At 61.9% G+C, this 13816-nt stretch overlaps 1 protein-coding gene across 1 annotated transcript; it reads right to left on the reverse strand.

Moving 5' to 3' along the window:
• Positions 1–1647: 1647 nt before the first annotated feature.
• LOC311187972 (ubiquitin carboxyl-terminal hydrolase 17-like protein 6) lies at positions 1648–2718 on the reverse strand (the record flags this gene model as incomplete). Its single annotated transcript, XM_084259750.1, has 1 exon — positions 1648–2718. The coding sequence occupies one exon, from the start codon at positions 2716–2718 to the stop codon at positions 1648–1650; it is 1071 nt and encodes a 356-aa protein (XP_084115876.1).
• Positions 2719–13816: the final 11098 nt, after the last annotated feature.

Raw genomic sequence — 13816 nt, forward strand, 5'->3', positions numbered from 1 at the left:
CAACAAATGATAAACACATTCTAATTAAAAAAACAATGGGCACACACATGTCCGTATGGTACATTTGATCTTTATTCATCTTTTGGGAAGGATAAGGTAACTTTCCCAAATCACTCAAAATCATTTTCCCTCTTGCCAGAATTCACTAGGTTAATTTTATCGCAGGATTCAACCCCTCCATCTAGTCCTAGATAGCCCTCCCACCACCCACATTCCCTTCTTCAGAGAAAACGAGGGGCTACAGGCAATGCCTGCTATCAGAGAACTTAGAAGTATGCCAAGAACGCCACTCCCGGAAAACATGGCAGGCAGGTGCCCCACCCCCAAGGGTGACCCCATCGGAAGTGCTGAGGGTGTGTGATCCCTGCAGGAAAGGGACACAACTACCACTAGTCATACCCTGGGGCCTTGCTTCAGGGAGCCCTGATGTTTCTCATCCTCACCCCACCACCCACTCTGCTCTGGCATCTCTAAGCAGACTAAATTCTATCAGGAACTGAACTCCCACGCTGCCTTCAGGAACCACTATGGATCTCTCTCTCAACAAGTCTTCTCAGAAGGTTCAGAAGGTAGAAATGCTTTGTGCCCCTTGGGGGTCCTCAGCTGTACCGTATCGTTTTGGACACAAACTGTTCATTGAAAGCAACGTACATGCTACATTAAACAGTGTTGTGAGTTCACAGAGAACAGGCGCAGGAGAAGGCACTCAATCGTGACTCCATGCACTGGCTCCTGAGGCTCAGGTCCTTCCAGGATGGAGCGCGCTGCCTCCTGCCCGGGGGCACGCCCAACTTGCTAGGTCCAGGTGTCCGTCACGCCGCTGGGAGGCTCTCGTGCTCCCGCCTTGTACTCCACGCTGCGGGAGAGCGACTCGTTGGATGCAGAACAGGTTTCCATTGGGGACAGCTGAGTAGCTTTGCAGTAAAACTCATCCTAGGACAAGGCTGAGTGTGCTGTGTGGGCCACCTGCGCCCAATCGGGGCTCTGCCCTTTCTTCCCCCGCCACAGTTGGAGGATCAGGTGCGACCAAAACTAGGGAACACCATGCCAGGAGTGGGATTCCATTGGGCTCCTGCACCTGGCCCACACGGAGCTGGGGAGCGCTTGGGAATCCCATTGCTGCTGGGCAGGGGAAGGAGCAATCCGGGGTCCTGTCCAAGGTGCTGAGGGTGAGGAGCACTGGGTTTGGGTGGCTCTGGCGGGGTGGGTCTCCCGTGGGACACGCAGGATGCTGGGTGTTCATGTGCCTTTGTCACATTGGCCTGGACGACCAGAGATGGGAGTCGGTGTCTAGAAGGCAAGCAGGACCCTCTGGGCCTTCCTGTTCTTCCCCTTGGTGGCTCTGGTTCTTCCTCCCATGCCAGGGGCACTGCCCATGGGGGCTGGCCCTTGAGCAGCATGTGCCCAGGCTGAAAGCTGAGGCTGGCCAGTGTCGCGCTGGGCAGGACCCGCTCTGGACCCCGCGGGCTGCCTGGGCCGGTGGATCACGACCGCGTCGGCGGGCAGGGCACGGTCCACCTCCCTGAGCTTGAGGGCAGGCTTGGGTCGCTCGTGCTCCTGATGCTTTCTCCACTGGTCCAAGGTGACCGGCCGGGTCGGGGTCTCTCGCGCAGGCTCCTGGGGCTCGGGGACCGCAGGAGGCCTGTCTCACACAGGCTCCCGATGGGCCTCAGGGAGCAGGTCCACACCTGTGGTGGTCAGCGTTGGGGGTGGCCCACCAGGTGAGTCCTGCTCGCTGGCCCTGTCCAGTTCCTTCTTCTGGATGTAGAAGAGCACGTAGGCCTGTTGGCTCAGGGCAGAGGAGACATTGCAGGAGGTGACATGAGAGTCGTCCATGCGATACCACCGGTCCTTCCCAGGCCTCACGTAGCAGAAGTAGTGTCCCTGGTGACACCCCCAGCCTGCGTGGACAAGCACCGCATAGAGTTCGTACTCCAGGGCCCCCGCCTTCTTCTCGGACAGCACGGCCTGCAGGTCCAGGCGCTGTGGGTAGCGCACGGGCTTGGCCACCTTGCCGCCTGTGGGGCCGCCGAAGCGCTTGAGCATGAGAATGAGGACCTGGGGAGGGGCGTGCAGAGCCAGCGTCTTGGCGGCGGGCCCCCTGTCGCCACAGGCAGCGCAGTGGTACGCGTCGGGCCCGTCCAGGCTTTCCGGCTTCACCAAGTCCTGCAGAGCCTGCTCCACGCTGTCGGCGGCCTGGATGTCCAGGGCGATGTCCAGGTAGGGCTCCAGCGTGGTGGAGACTCCGCAGCAGCGCACGCACTGGATCTGGGACCACAAGTAGCCCCCGAAGAGCCGCCGCACCAGGGTGCTGTCCTGGGGCTGTGGGTGCGCGGCCGCCAGCTCGCTCACACACCCGCCCTGCATGGCGCCCACGGTGGCCATCAGGAACTCGTGGGCATCTTCCTGGCGCCAGGCATGGAAGCCGGCGAGCAGCTCCTTCACGGGCGACACCACCTCCCCGGGGTGCAGGAGGGCGCGGGAGACGTGCGCCCGCATGGCGCAGAGCGTGCAGGACAGCCGCCGGGGGCAGGAGGGCGCGCGCGGCCGGGACAGCAGGTAGCCGGCCAGCGGGGGCGTGTAGGTCAGGCACTGCAGGGCCGCGTTGGCGTAGCAGGTGTTCCCCAGGTTGCGCAGACCGGCCCCCACCTGGCCGGGCCCCAGCCGGCGCCCGAGGCGGCCCTGGCAGCCTGTCGTCTCCGCAGGCCCCGGGGCCATGCCGCGCGCCCCTGGCCGGAGGGACGAGCGGCTTCTTGGAGGGGAGGCAGGTCAGCCCTCCCGGGTCCCCGCACCTGGTCCAGAGGCTGCGAGCGCGTCCAGTCCTGAGGCCGAAGCTCCGAGTCGCGGCGAGGTCCGGAGTCTACCCTGCCGGGGTCAGGAAGAGCCGCTGCACGATGCGCGCGTCAGGACCGCTGGCTCCGAATGACCTGCAGGCCCGGCCCGGGCCCCTTTTATAGCCCCTGGCCCCGCCCCACGACGAGGCCCCGCCCCCGACCCCCACCGGTCACCGGCCTGCTGGGCACCGCTGGGCGTGTCCGCTCCGGGCCAGCAGCTCCCCGGGGAGTCCGGCGCTGGGTGAACCCCCCCCCTGACCCCCCCACCCCCCCGCCTCCAGTCTACGGGGCCGGGCCTGGCACAGGTGCAGTCTGATGAGGCATTCAGCGCCCCAGCTGCCCACGGCTGGACAGGGACAGTCATCAGGCCCCTTCCGACCCCCTCAGCGTCCTGGGCTCGGGACCGAATAGGGCTGGGGACGACAAATTGCGGCTTGGACCCTCCACTGGCGTCACCCCACCTGTCCCCGCATGTCAGAGCAGCATCAGCACGAGCTGGCAGGGACAGGAGAGAGTCAGAGAAGCCCGGAGTTGGCTCCGGACACATGTGGGGCTGGGGTGACTCCTCTGGCCAGGGCGCAAAGGGCAGGAGCAGACTCTCGGGGAGCTCGCAGGAGGCCCCGCTGCACTCAGGAGCACCCCGTGGGATGGACACAGGCGGCTACATCATTCATTCCCAAGGATTCGGGATTAAAAAATATCTTCAAGGGAAGCTGCACACTCAAGACAGTCGTGACGAGGTTTCTCTGATCGGGTCCCAGGAGGTCCAGACGCGGAGCCGAGGGCCTGGCCTGGGCCTGCGAGGTGGGAAGATGCAGAACGGGTGTTGGGGAGACAGAGGCACTCGGGACCCGCCATCCTCACAGTGGGGCGGGCGCTGGCCGGGACAGACAGGATCCACTCAGTGTCCACCGCGGGCCCCGGGAGGCCCCTGCAGCCGGAGGTGCTGGGTGTGGCCACATGGCCCAGGGACACCTGGAGCCACAACCCCCGCCCCAGGGGTGAGGGGCAGTGATTGAGGGAGGGAGGCACAGCGCTCCCTGGAGAGGCCCCAGGGCATGACCTCTGGCACCTGCTTCCGGGGTGGCCCCCGGGATATTGCCCTCAGAACCAGGATGTGGCTGGGGGGATGTGGGGGGGCTGGGCTGCCGCCATTCTGTGGAGGGCTCGGGTTAGGGGGGCGCTGTGGCCCGGGCTGTACCCCCGTGGGCGCTGGCAGGAAGGAAGTGGGTGGGCAGGCAGCCCTTGGGTCCGCACCCCTGGCAGTGGGTCACTTTGATCTCTCTAGGCTTCAGAAAATGAAAGACCCGAACTCCCTGAAATCTGGCCCTGGCCCCGCGTCCTCTCGGGCTTCCCTTGGTAGAAGCAGCGTCGGCTCTGCCCAGCCCCACTGCAGCCCCCACCCCTAGACCCGCGCGCGCTCAGGAATCCGGAGCGTGTCCCCCTCACCCGGGGGCTCCGGGGTGCCCCCGGGTGCGCCCGTCCCAGCAGGCGCCTCATGACCGTCGGGAGGAGAAGACAGAGGTCAGCCCAAGCCCCACCGCGCTTTCTCAGGGCGCCCTGGAGCCTAGGGCTGGGGGGTCGTGCGTGCCCACGGAGAGGGTCACCCGGCGCCAGACTCCCCTGGAGATGCCAGCCCGGAGGGGCCACGCCCAGCGCTGCCCAGCAGGCTGGTGAGCCAGGAAGGGGGGGTCGGGGGCTTCAGGGCGAGCGGGGCCAGGGGCTATAAAGGAGGCGCGGGCCGGGCCTGCAGGTATTTGGATCAACCCCGGCCCGTCCCAGGAGGGGGGTCGCTGGGGATGGGGCAGCGTTGGGTGGCCCAGGTGTGTCCCCTGACTTTCCTCTTCCATCGCACCCTGTGCTGCGGGGGTGGTATGCGAGGGAGGCGGCCAGTCGCTATGACAGGTCCTGGGCATGACGTGCCGACGAAAAGGGGGGCCCTGGGGAAGGGGGGCGCTGTGTCCTCACTAGCCCGGCCCGGAGCTGGGAGAGGGCCTGGCTGGCGCCGGGCTGTCCTGCTGCAGCCGCGAGATGGCTGCGCCCGGCTGGCGTCCCGCCCCTTCCCTCCCACCCCGGCTCCTCAACCCCGACGTCCTGAGCCACGGGGACCCCGTGACAGCGGGGGAGACAGACCCCGAGGATTCCCGGGCGTGCGCTGGGGCTCCCTCAGGGGGCTGGCTGCCCCCGGGCCTCCAGAGCGCTGGAGCCGCGGCCGCGGGAGCCGCCCTGTCCTTCCCCTGCCCAGCCTGGGGCGGCCAGCACCGGGCAGCCTCCTGCTGGGGGCTGGACTCTAATAAGACGGTGTCTCACCAGCTCCTCTTCACTCTCAGTAACACACTCTTGTGTGCAAATGAGTGAGTGTGGGGGGATGTGTGCCAACGCACTCGCGACGCGTGGAAGGTAAAGCCCGACACAAATTTCACTTTCAAAGACTTTACAAAGAGCAGGAAACTGATTCGTGTTCGGGTCAAAACAAGCGGGGGCAGGTGCCCGACGATCCCTCGGCCACCACCACCCCGGCCACATGTCAGCGCGGGGTGGGGGGCAGGGGCAGGGCGCCCTCCGCACGCCCTGGGCCCACCCCAGGGACTCCCCCAGATTCACACAGTGAAGCCCAGGCTGGACCCGATTCTGCTTCACCCCACAGGGAAGCCAGAGAGACCCTCCCTCGCCCAAGCCCAGGGCACTCAGGCCCAGTGCTCCTCCCCCTCGGGGTCCCTGCCCAGGTGCAGAGTTGGGGTGACCACGCCCCCAGAAAGGTGTCAAGGGTCCTGCGCCGAGGCCGCCCTTCAGCGTCCCTGGTGCTCCCCACCCCCACCCGCCCTGCGGTGGCAGCTCCTCCAGGAGAGCGATTCCCACGGGGCCCCCCCAGGATGGCCGGGTCCTTGGCCTCGGACACGCACAGACGGCGTCAGAAGGGGGAGACCCCGCGGGGGCCTGGGGTCCTCTGGCTGCCGGAATGAGGGCCTGCCGGGGGCCGTTTTGGGCCCAGACTCTTAAGGGTCTCCACGGGGAGCTGTGCGGGAGGGAACGGGGGCGCTGCGCGATGTGCCCCGCGGAGAAGAGAGACGCGAACCCGCGTGCGTTTCAGGGCACTTTATTAATAGACGAGACTGGGGCGCAGGCCCCCGACGGCTGCGCTCCAGGAAGAGCCAAAGGCACAGGGAGCCCCCATCCCAGGCCGCAGACAGGAGCCTCGCGCTCGCGGCGGGTGAGCAGAGTCTGCAGTAAACCCACCCACGAGGGTGCGGGGCAGCGAGCTGTGGCGTCCCTGGGTCCCCGCCTGTCATGGGGCATCCTCGGGGCGCCTGCGGGCCAGGGTCCGCGGCCAGAGAGTCTCAGTCCCCATCGCTGTCCTCAGAGGAGGAAGACACCAGGAGATCCTCGTGGAGGACGCTGCGCGGGGCAGGCGGGGCGGCGCTCTCGGGGCTGGAGCGGGTGGGGGTGCCTTGCGGTGGAGGGGGCGGGGGGCAGGCGGCCTTGAACCTGCAGCTCCACTGGCCGTGCTGCCGTCTGCTGAGGACCAAGGTGAGGGCGGGGTGCGGCGGGCTGCAGGGCCAGGAGTCTGGGCGCTCGGGGCCGTGGGCAGGGCGCGGGGGCTCAGCGCTGGGGGCCGGGGCCCCCTGGGTGGCCAGCGGGGCTGTGCAGGACCCATGTTCCGGGAGGCCTGGTGGGGGAGGCAGGGTTGGCTGAGGCCCCACGTCTGCGCCCTCACTGTCCTCCTGGGGGTGCTGGGCCGGGCCCAGCCGGGCTTTCTTCGGGGGCTTCTGTGGAGCAGGACTGGGGGCGGCTCTCTTGCCTGGGGCCTTGGGGCTGACGGAGGAGCCCTGGGGCCCCCACTTCAGGGCAGGCTGAGGGTCGGAGCCTGAGGGGACCTCGACCTCGAGAAGATTGGGGTGTGTCCAGGGGTGGGGGCCGGGAGCCAGGGCCTGATGCTGAGCGACACCCCGCGGTGTGTCCAGAGACGTGGGCCCAGGGGAGGGGGCCCCGACCTGCATCTCCCTCAGGGCGGCGGGTGAGAAGCCCCCCGGGGCGGGCCGGCCGCTGGGACACCCCTGGACGCCGCTGCGTGTCTTCTGCGAGCTCGAGGGCGGCCGTCCCCAGGGCAGGTCCGGGCCGCGCTTCTGGGTGGAGTGGACAGGCAGGGGCCGGCTCGGGTGCTGTGGGGACACGAGGGAGAGGGACGTGAGCTCCCCCGCGCTCCGGTCAGCAGCGCAGCGCGCGGCGAGGGAACCACAGCGGCCCCGGCGTAGGGGTGGCCCGGGAGCAGGGACACTCACCCGCGCGTCGTCCCAGCGGGCTGCGGCTGCCCGCCCGCCCTGCGCCGGGCCTGGGGTGCTCCTGGGAGGCTTCTGCGGGAGGGCGCCCCGCTGCTGCTCCTGCCTGTGGGGAGAAACGCCATTAAGCAGAGATTTCTGAGCCCAAGAGGGTGTGGGCAGTGTCCCCCCTCCATCCCCCCGCTCCCGGGATGGTCAGGAAGGCCCTGGCCACCACCACTGTCCTCCCACCTTGGAGCTTCTCCCCACTGCTGGGCGCCCACGGACTCCCGTTGGAACCCCTGAACCCCCCCCGTGCTGTCCACAGGTGCAGGTGCCCTTTGCCCCCCTCACCCGCGTGGGCCCCCAGGAGATCAGGGGCCCCTCAGCATGGAGCCCGGAGGATCCCGGCCTGTGGCGCTGCCCCCTCCACCTGTGCTGGCCCGGGCCTGGCTGTGCCCACAGGGGAGGGGTAGGTCACAGTGACCTTGACCGTGAGCTGGGGGACCCTCTAGCTGCCCGCAGGTACCTACCTCAGTGCCCGTGCAACCTCCCGCACGGTCCGGCTGCCAGTCTGGGGCTTCCGTGTCAGGTGCCCGTACCACGGGTTCTGGTTCTCCTTGCCTTGCAGGGAGCCCAAAGCCTGGGGCGCCAGGGCCCCCTGCCAGCACCTGATGGGGCACCTGGGGCTGGCGGCCTTGTGCCCAAAGGCTCCGCAGTCCTTGCACTTCACCTGCGGGGAGGAGGGACACGGGGTCAGGGCCTCACAGTCACATGCAGGGGCAGGGATCGGGGAGGGGGCTGTGGGGGGCAGGAGAGGCAGAGTGGGGGCCTCCCCCAGGGTCTAAGGGAGGGGCTGGAGGAGAAGGGAGGGCGCAGGTGGCTCACCGCACTGGGCACCGGGGCGAGCGGGGGCTGCAGTTGCAGGGACAGGGGGAGGAGCTGACTGGGGGTGCGGGGCCCGCCCTGGAGCACCTGGCGGTGCTGGGGCGGGGGGGCCTGAGCTGTGCAGACAGCATGAGGGGCGCCAGCCCTGTGCTCGACCTGGTGGGCCCGACAAGGTCCTGAACTTACCCGAGGATCCTCCTCCACTGTTGGGGGTGCTGTCTGCTCCCCGGGTCCTGCCCGCGGGGCCATCCCTCTCTGGGTGCTCACCGGGCGGAGGACCCCAGCTGGGCTGGGCCTTCCCGCCATCGGACGGGCCGCCTGGAGCTTCATCCCGCTGTCCCCGGGCCCGACGGTGGGAGACCTGGACAAGAGACAAGGCAAGTGTCAGTGGGCTCAGGAGCTCCCGCCTCCTCCGCCACAGCCTCTGCCTGGGGTGAGTCCCGGACACCGGGGGCCACAGGACTTACCTCAGGGCCTCTCCTGCCCACCCTGGGGGCCCTCACAGCCCCTCCCCCTGCACACCCCGACCCAGGACTCACCACCGACCTCCAATGCCCCGTTCCAACCATCTCGGTGCACAGGTGCCCGTGAGTGGGAGCCCAGCCCAGGCGGCAGCACAGCAAGCCCTGCCACCCCACAACCCCCTTGGAGTCTGTGCCAGGGAGCCAGGAGGGTCCCCTGGCAAGGCTGACTCAGCCGCGGGGCACAGTGCTTGTGGGTAAACCCCTCCTGCCCCCACTGAAAACACCCCTCACCCCTCTATCACTGGCTGCGCCATCAGAGGACCCCTGAGAGGGGGAACTCACCTGAGGCCGCGGGGCTGCTCCGTGGGTCAGGAGATGCTCGGGTGGGGCTGGACCAGGTGCACTGTCGGTGGGCAGCGTCCTGGAGGCCGGAGCAGGTGGGACTAGGCAGGTGTGGTCCCAGGCCTGCCTTTTATGCTGTCCCCGGGGTCACGTGACCCAGCAGGTCTTCCCTCCCATCAATCACTGCCCCTCACCCCTGTGCAGGTGGTTGTGGACACACCCAGCCCTTCCGGCTGCAGGTGCCTCCCGGGGGCCTGTGGTGGACACTGAGTGGACTCCTGTCTGTCCCGGCCAGCGCCCGCGGCCCTGTGAGGATGGCGGGGGCCCCCGAGGGGCTCTGTCTCCTTGGGCCACCTGCTTCTATCGGGGAGTGCTTGTGGGTCGGTCATCCTGGGAATGTGACTCTTGCTACTGGAAAGACGGAGACCATCGTGGTGATGTCCTGGGAGACGTTCCCCTGGGTACCAGGGATGGTGTCAGGGGACAGCACTTCCCAGGCCTTGGCAAGATCATGGGGCCCTTTTAGCGAGTTTCCTTTGGCCTCGTGCCGCGACACAGTTTGTACAATATATATAGGAATGTGTACAATGTTATATAGGGTTCAGAGGAGGAGGTCTCTCGTTATCTCGAACAAGGACAGACCACCAATGGAATCAAGCCACAAGGAGCAAGCAGGGGGAAGGGGTGAGTCATCACAATAGGAAACTTGAAACCTTCACTGGAGCTAACATTCAGTACCTGCTTCAGGCAAGAACCCGGATGTTCAGGTCTGGGCCCCAGGTCTGGGCCCCGACAGATCCTCCTTTTCTATTAATTCTAATGAGAGAGCAAAAAGACAAAAACCCCTCGGGGACTGCGCCTGTCTTAGGTCGTGGGGAGTCACAGATGTGTGGCGATTTAGCACCTCAATCCTTTTGAATCTGCCCCCGATCTTACCCGTCATTGGCTGACCAGTCCATCGCACAGGGGAAGGGGGTCTTATTTCTTCAGACTGAGCATAGGTCTGAGTAAGAGCCTCCCTTATGTCTCATCTCCAACTTATGGTAATGTACCTGAATGGGTTTTGCCTGAAGGGCCTGAATCTGTTGTCTTACAAAGGTGATTATTTTGTTAAAAATGTAAGGACCCACCACAACCAATATCAAAAGGGTTAATAGGGGACCCATGAGGGGAAGAAGGTAGGGTAAGAGTCCATTGAGACCAGTCCAGAGTGGATTTTCAGCTAGTTCCTGGCGTCTTCTTTCCAGGTCATCTTGTAACTGTCGGATTTTATTGTGGACGATTCCTGATTTGTTGGCGTAAAAACAGCATTTCTCTGTACAGTGCTTTAGTCAAGGACATCAGTTGGCCTGTGTCTCCGAAGCCGGCGAAGGCCGAGGAGAAAAGTAGCCCCTCAGCACAGAGGATGAGCCAGGAAGCGGTCACCATACTGTAACAAATCAAAAGTAAAAGATACCTCAGGGAGGTTGAGTGTCCCTGGGTTGGTGCTTGTGATCAATTTGTCTGACAAGCCGTTCAGGCAACCATTGGGCTGCATCATGAGTCTGTGAGAAGACACAAACAGATCCCCTTCCCAGATCAGAACTGGGTCAGGGCCGTACCAAGTATTGTCCAAAGGGTCCTTCCATTTTACCATTGCTAAATGATTTTGCGTTTCCATATGCCAGAAACGATCGGCCGCACTTTTCGCCCGAGCGTCAAGCCTCAAGAAATTGAGGATGAACAGAGCATGGTTTAGCGTGTTGCGGGGGTTACCTTTAGAGGGGTACCAGGAACCATGTAAAATCTTTTGGATGGTGGTTTTTAACGAAAGATGGGCACGCTCAACTATGCCTTGTCCTTGAGGATTATAAGGGATGCTCGTGGTGTGGTGAATGGACAGGGTAGAGCAAACATTTTTGAAGGCTTTTGCAGTGTAGCATGGGCCATTATCAGTTTTAATACGTTTTGGGATCCCCAAAATGGAGAAATAGTGGAGCAGGTGTGCAATAACATGTCTAGAGGTTTCACCTTTAAAGTCATTATCAACAACACCCGGGAAAATCTTAAGACCGTGTAAAGCCACACTGCCTCTGCCGATGATAAGGCCAAACATACCCTGTGGTAGAGGGCCATGAACCCCTGTCCTTAAGACCTGGGGCCCCATATCAGGGGTCAATATTGTATTGGAGGTGGCACAGAGGTCCAATCCTGCACTTCCTGGTGTTGCTCTGCGGAGTTTTGAAAAGGATTTGTGGGTGTCGCTGGAACTAAGGGGATTGCCCCAAGAGGTTGTTTCGGGGCCTGGGGCTGGCCCCTCTTCTCGTTTCCCGACTGGGACGGGAATTGCTGTCCCTGAGTGTCTGTTTTTGACCTACAGTCTCGTGCCCAGTGTTTGCGGCGCTTACAGCGGGGGCACAGCCCAGGGACCTTTTGCTGGGCTTGTGCGGGGTTCAAAGGACAAGCCTTTGAAAAATGGCCAGGTTTGCCACACTTGTAACAATTCCGCGAGGGATCTGTTTTTGACTTAATATAATTAGCCACAGTCTGACCACTAAATGCTGCCGCCATGGCCAAACCCTGTTGATATGAAGGGTCAATGTCAGCACAAATGCGGATGTAGTCAGAAACATCCGAGGTCTGTCTTTTCATGGGCCTGATAGCCGCTTGGCAAGCCAGAGTGGCATGTTCAAAAGCCAACTGCTTCACCAGGTCAGCAGTGGCAGCGGTGGAGCCTAGGGAGCGCTCTGCTGCAATCTATAGACGGTCAACAAAATCAGAGAAGGACTCCCCAGTACCCTGTCTTATTTTAATCAGTGGGATTCCAGTATTGTTTTTGGCAGGAAGTTTGCGCCATGCTCTGGTGGCTGCAGAAGAGATTTGAGCCAAAAGGCCGGGATCAGCCACAGGTTGAGCTTCCGACGTAGCGAAATCCCCAGAGCCTGTGAGCATTTCAAAAGTCCATGGGTTTCCAGCCCCTTTATTTTCTCGGGCCAGGTCCCTACAGAGATCCTGAAATTCAGTTCTCCAAAGTAGATGATCTCCGCCGTCAAGGGCAGCCTTTACTAAAGTTTGCCAATCTAGGGGAGTGAGCCACCCTTCTGCGATAGAATCAAGAATTGTGAGAGTGAAAGGGGCACTAGCACCATACTGGGTAACAGCGGTTTTTAATTCCTTTAAATGTTGAAAATTATGTGGCTGGTGATAGCGCTGGAGGTGGCCTTGAACATCTGGAGCTTCGATAACAGGAAAGACAGAAGCCACGGAAAAGGGCTTTTTGGGAGGTGGGAAAGCCGACATAGTGGCGGGAGCCGTGGGGGGAGGAGATAAAATGGAGTCTGCGTCAACTCCGCCCCATAACGGCGGCTTTAAGGTGAGGTCGGCTTCAAGCCCGCCCCGTAACGGCGGCTTTGAAGTGGCCTCAGCATCACCGCTCCCCCGTAATGGCGGAGCGGGATCTGAGGTGGATGAAGAAGTTAATCGGATCTATTGAAGTTGAAGGGAAAGTTTATGATACGAGCCTGTAGGCGCATGCGCTCCTCAAGGTGGGCGATTTTGGTTTTAAGGTCGAGATTAGGGTCAGCGAGTTGTGAGGGCGCAGAGGCAACAGCGGCCGTGTAGTAAGGAGGAGAGTGGGGATTGTAACGTGCGGCCTCCTCCTCGAGGTTGCTCCAATCTGCTTCGCCCGCCTCAGGATCCTCCCCTTTTGCGATAGTGGGGCGAGGTTGCAAAGCAACTTTCATTTCGCTTTTCGAGTTAGGCAGTGGAAAAACTCCGTCCTCTACTTCAGAGGAGCAAGGAGGGTTTGCAGCCACAGAAGTAAACTTGCTCAAAGAAGGATAAATTCTGTTTTTCTTTTCTATTTTGGGCCGGTCGGGAGAGGCCTTTCATTTTTCTCTAAGGGTTCTTTTTGTTCTTCTTTGGATGGATTGTCCTCCGCATCACTGTGAAAGGGAATTAAGTCCTCACAGTGATCTTTGGGGGCTGGGGCCCCTGCCGTGCGGGGGAAGCACTTCTAAGCAGTTGTTCTGTTTCCCCCACCCTTTTCCATCTTTTTTGATTTATTGTGCCCTTTTGAGGGAACCAAGGACACAGGTCTTGAACAAAATCAAAAAAGTGGAGTAGATCCTTTTTTGTGACCCTGACTCCTCGCGTCCTAAGTGCCTCTTTTAATTGCTTCACATATATTTCATGCTGCCTTATTGCTGTCCCATGATTCAGACGCTGTACCTGAGCTTACCTTATCCACGAAGTAGCAGGGTCCCACGTTGGTAAGGCTTCCTCCTGAGCTAGCTAGCTTCCTTTTCGGGCGTCTTCTCCCTCTGTAAGTTCTTCCTCGTACCCGGGCCACACGCTGGGCGCCAAATGTCCCGGCCAGCCGGGCAAATCAACACGATACCTGGGAGTGGAAGCAGGGTCTTGGTATGGGACAGGGGTACGTGAGGAGTGGAGACAAAGCCAGGATCATCGCCATTCTCATTTATTCAGGAATGTGTACAAGGTTATATAGGGTTCAGAGGAGGAGGTCTCTCATTATCTCGAACAAGGAGAAACCACCAATGGAAACAAGCCACAGGAGCAAGCAGGGGGAAGGGGTGAGTCATCACAATAGGAAACTTGAAACCTTCACTGGAGCTAACATTCAGTACCTGCTTCAGGCAAGAACCCGGATGTTCAGGTCTGGGCCCCAGGTCTGGGCCCCGACAGTGTGCGTTGTCTTGTGTTTCTTGAGGTGAAGGTAAGGACGAAGGAGCTCCCCATACTCGTGGCACTCACGTAATTTTCCTCTAGTGTGAATTTGTTTGTGTGGTTGAAAGGACAGGTCTTTGTGGAGTGATTTTCCATGCCCTGTTGTGATATGAGGCTTCTGTCCCATGCGAATTAAAACACGTTGATTGAACTCAGCTCTGTGAGTAAACTCGGCACCCACGTCAATGTGTCCAACGGGAGCCTCTGGAGTGAGACGTGGCTGTTTGGGAGAAGAGAAAAAGACTCTTAGTGGTTTGCCAGCCTATGTCATTGCCTTCATTTCTCCACTAGCAACCTGGGATTG

This window comes from Talpa europaea, assembly GCF_964194135.1.
Source record: "Talpa europaea genome assembly, contig: HAP1_SCAFFOLD_91, whole genome shotgun sequence".
Taxonomy (NCBI): Eukaryota; Metazoa; Chordata; class Mammalia; order Eulipotyphla; family Talpidae; genus Talpa; species Talpa europaea.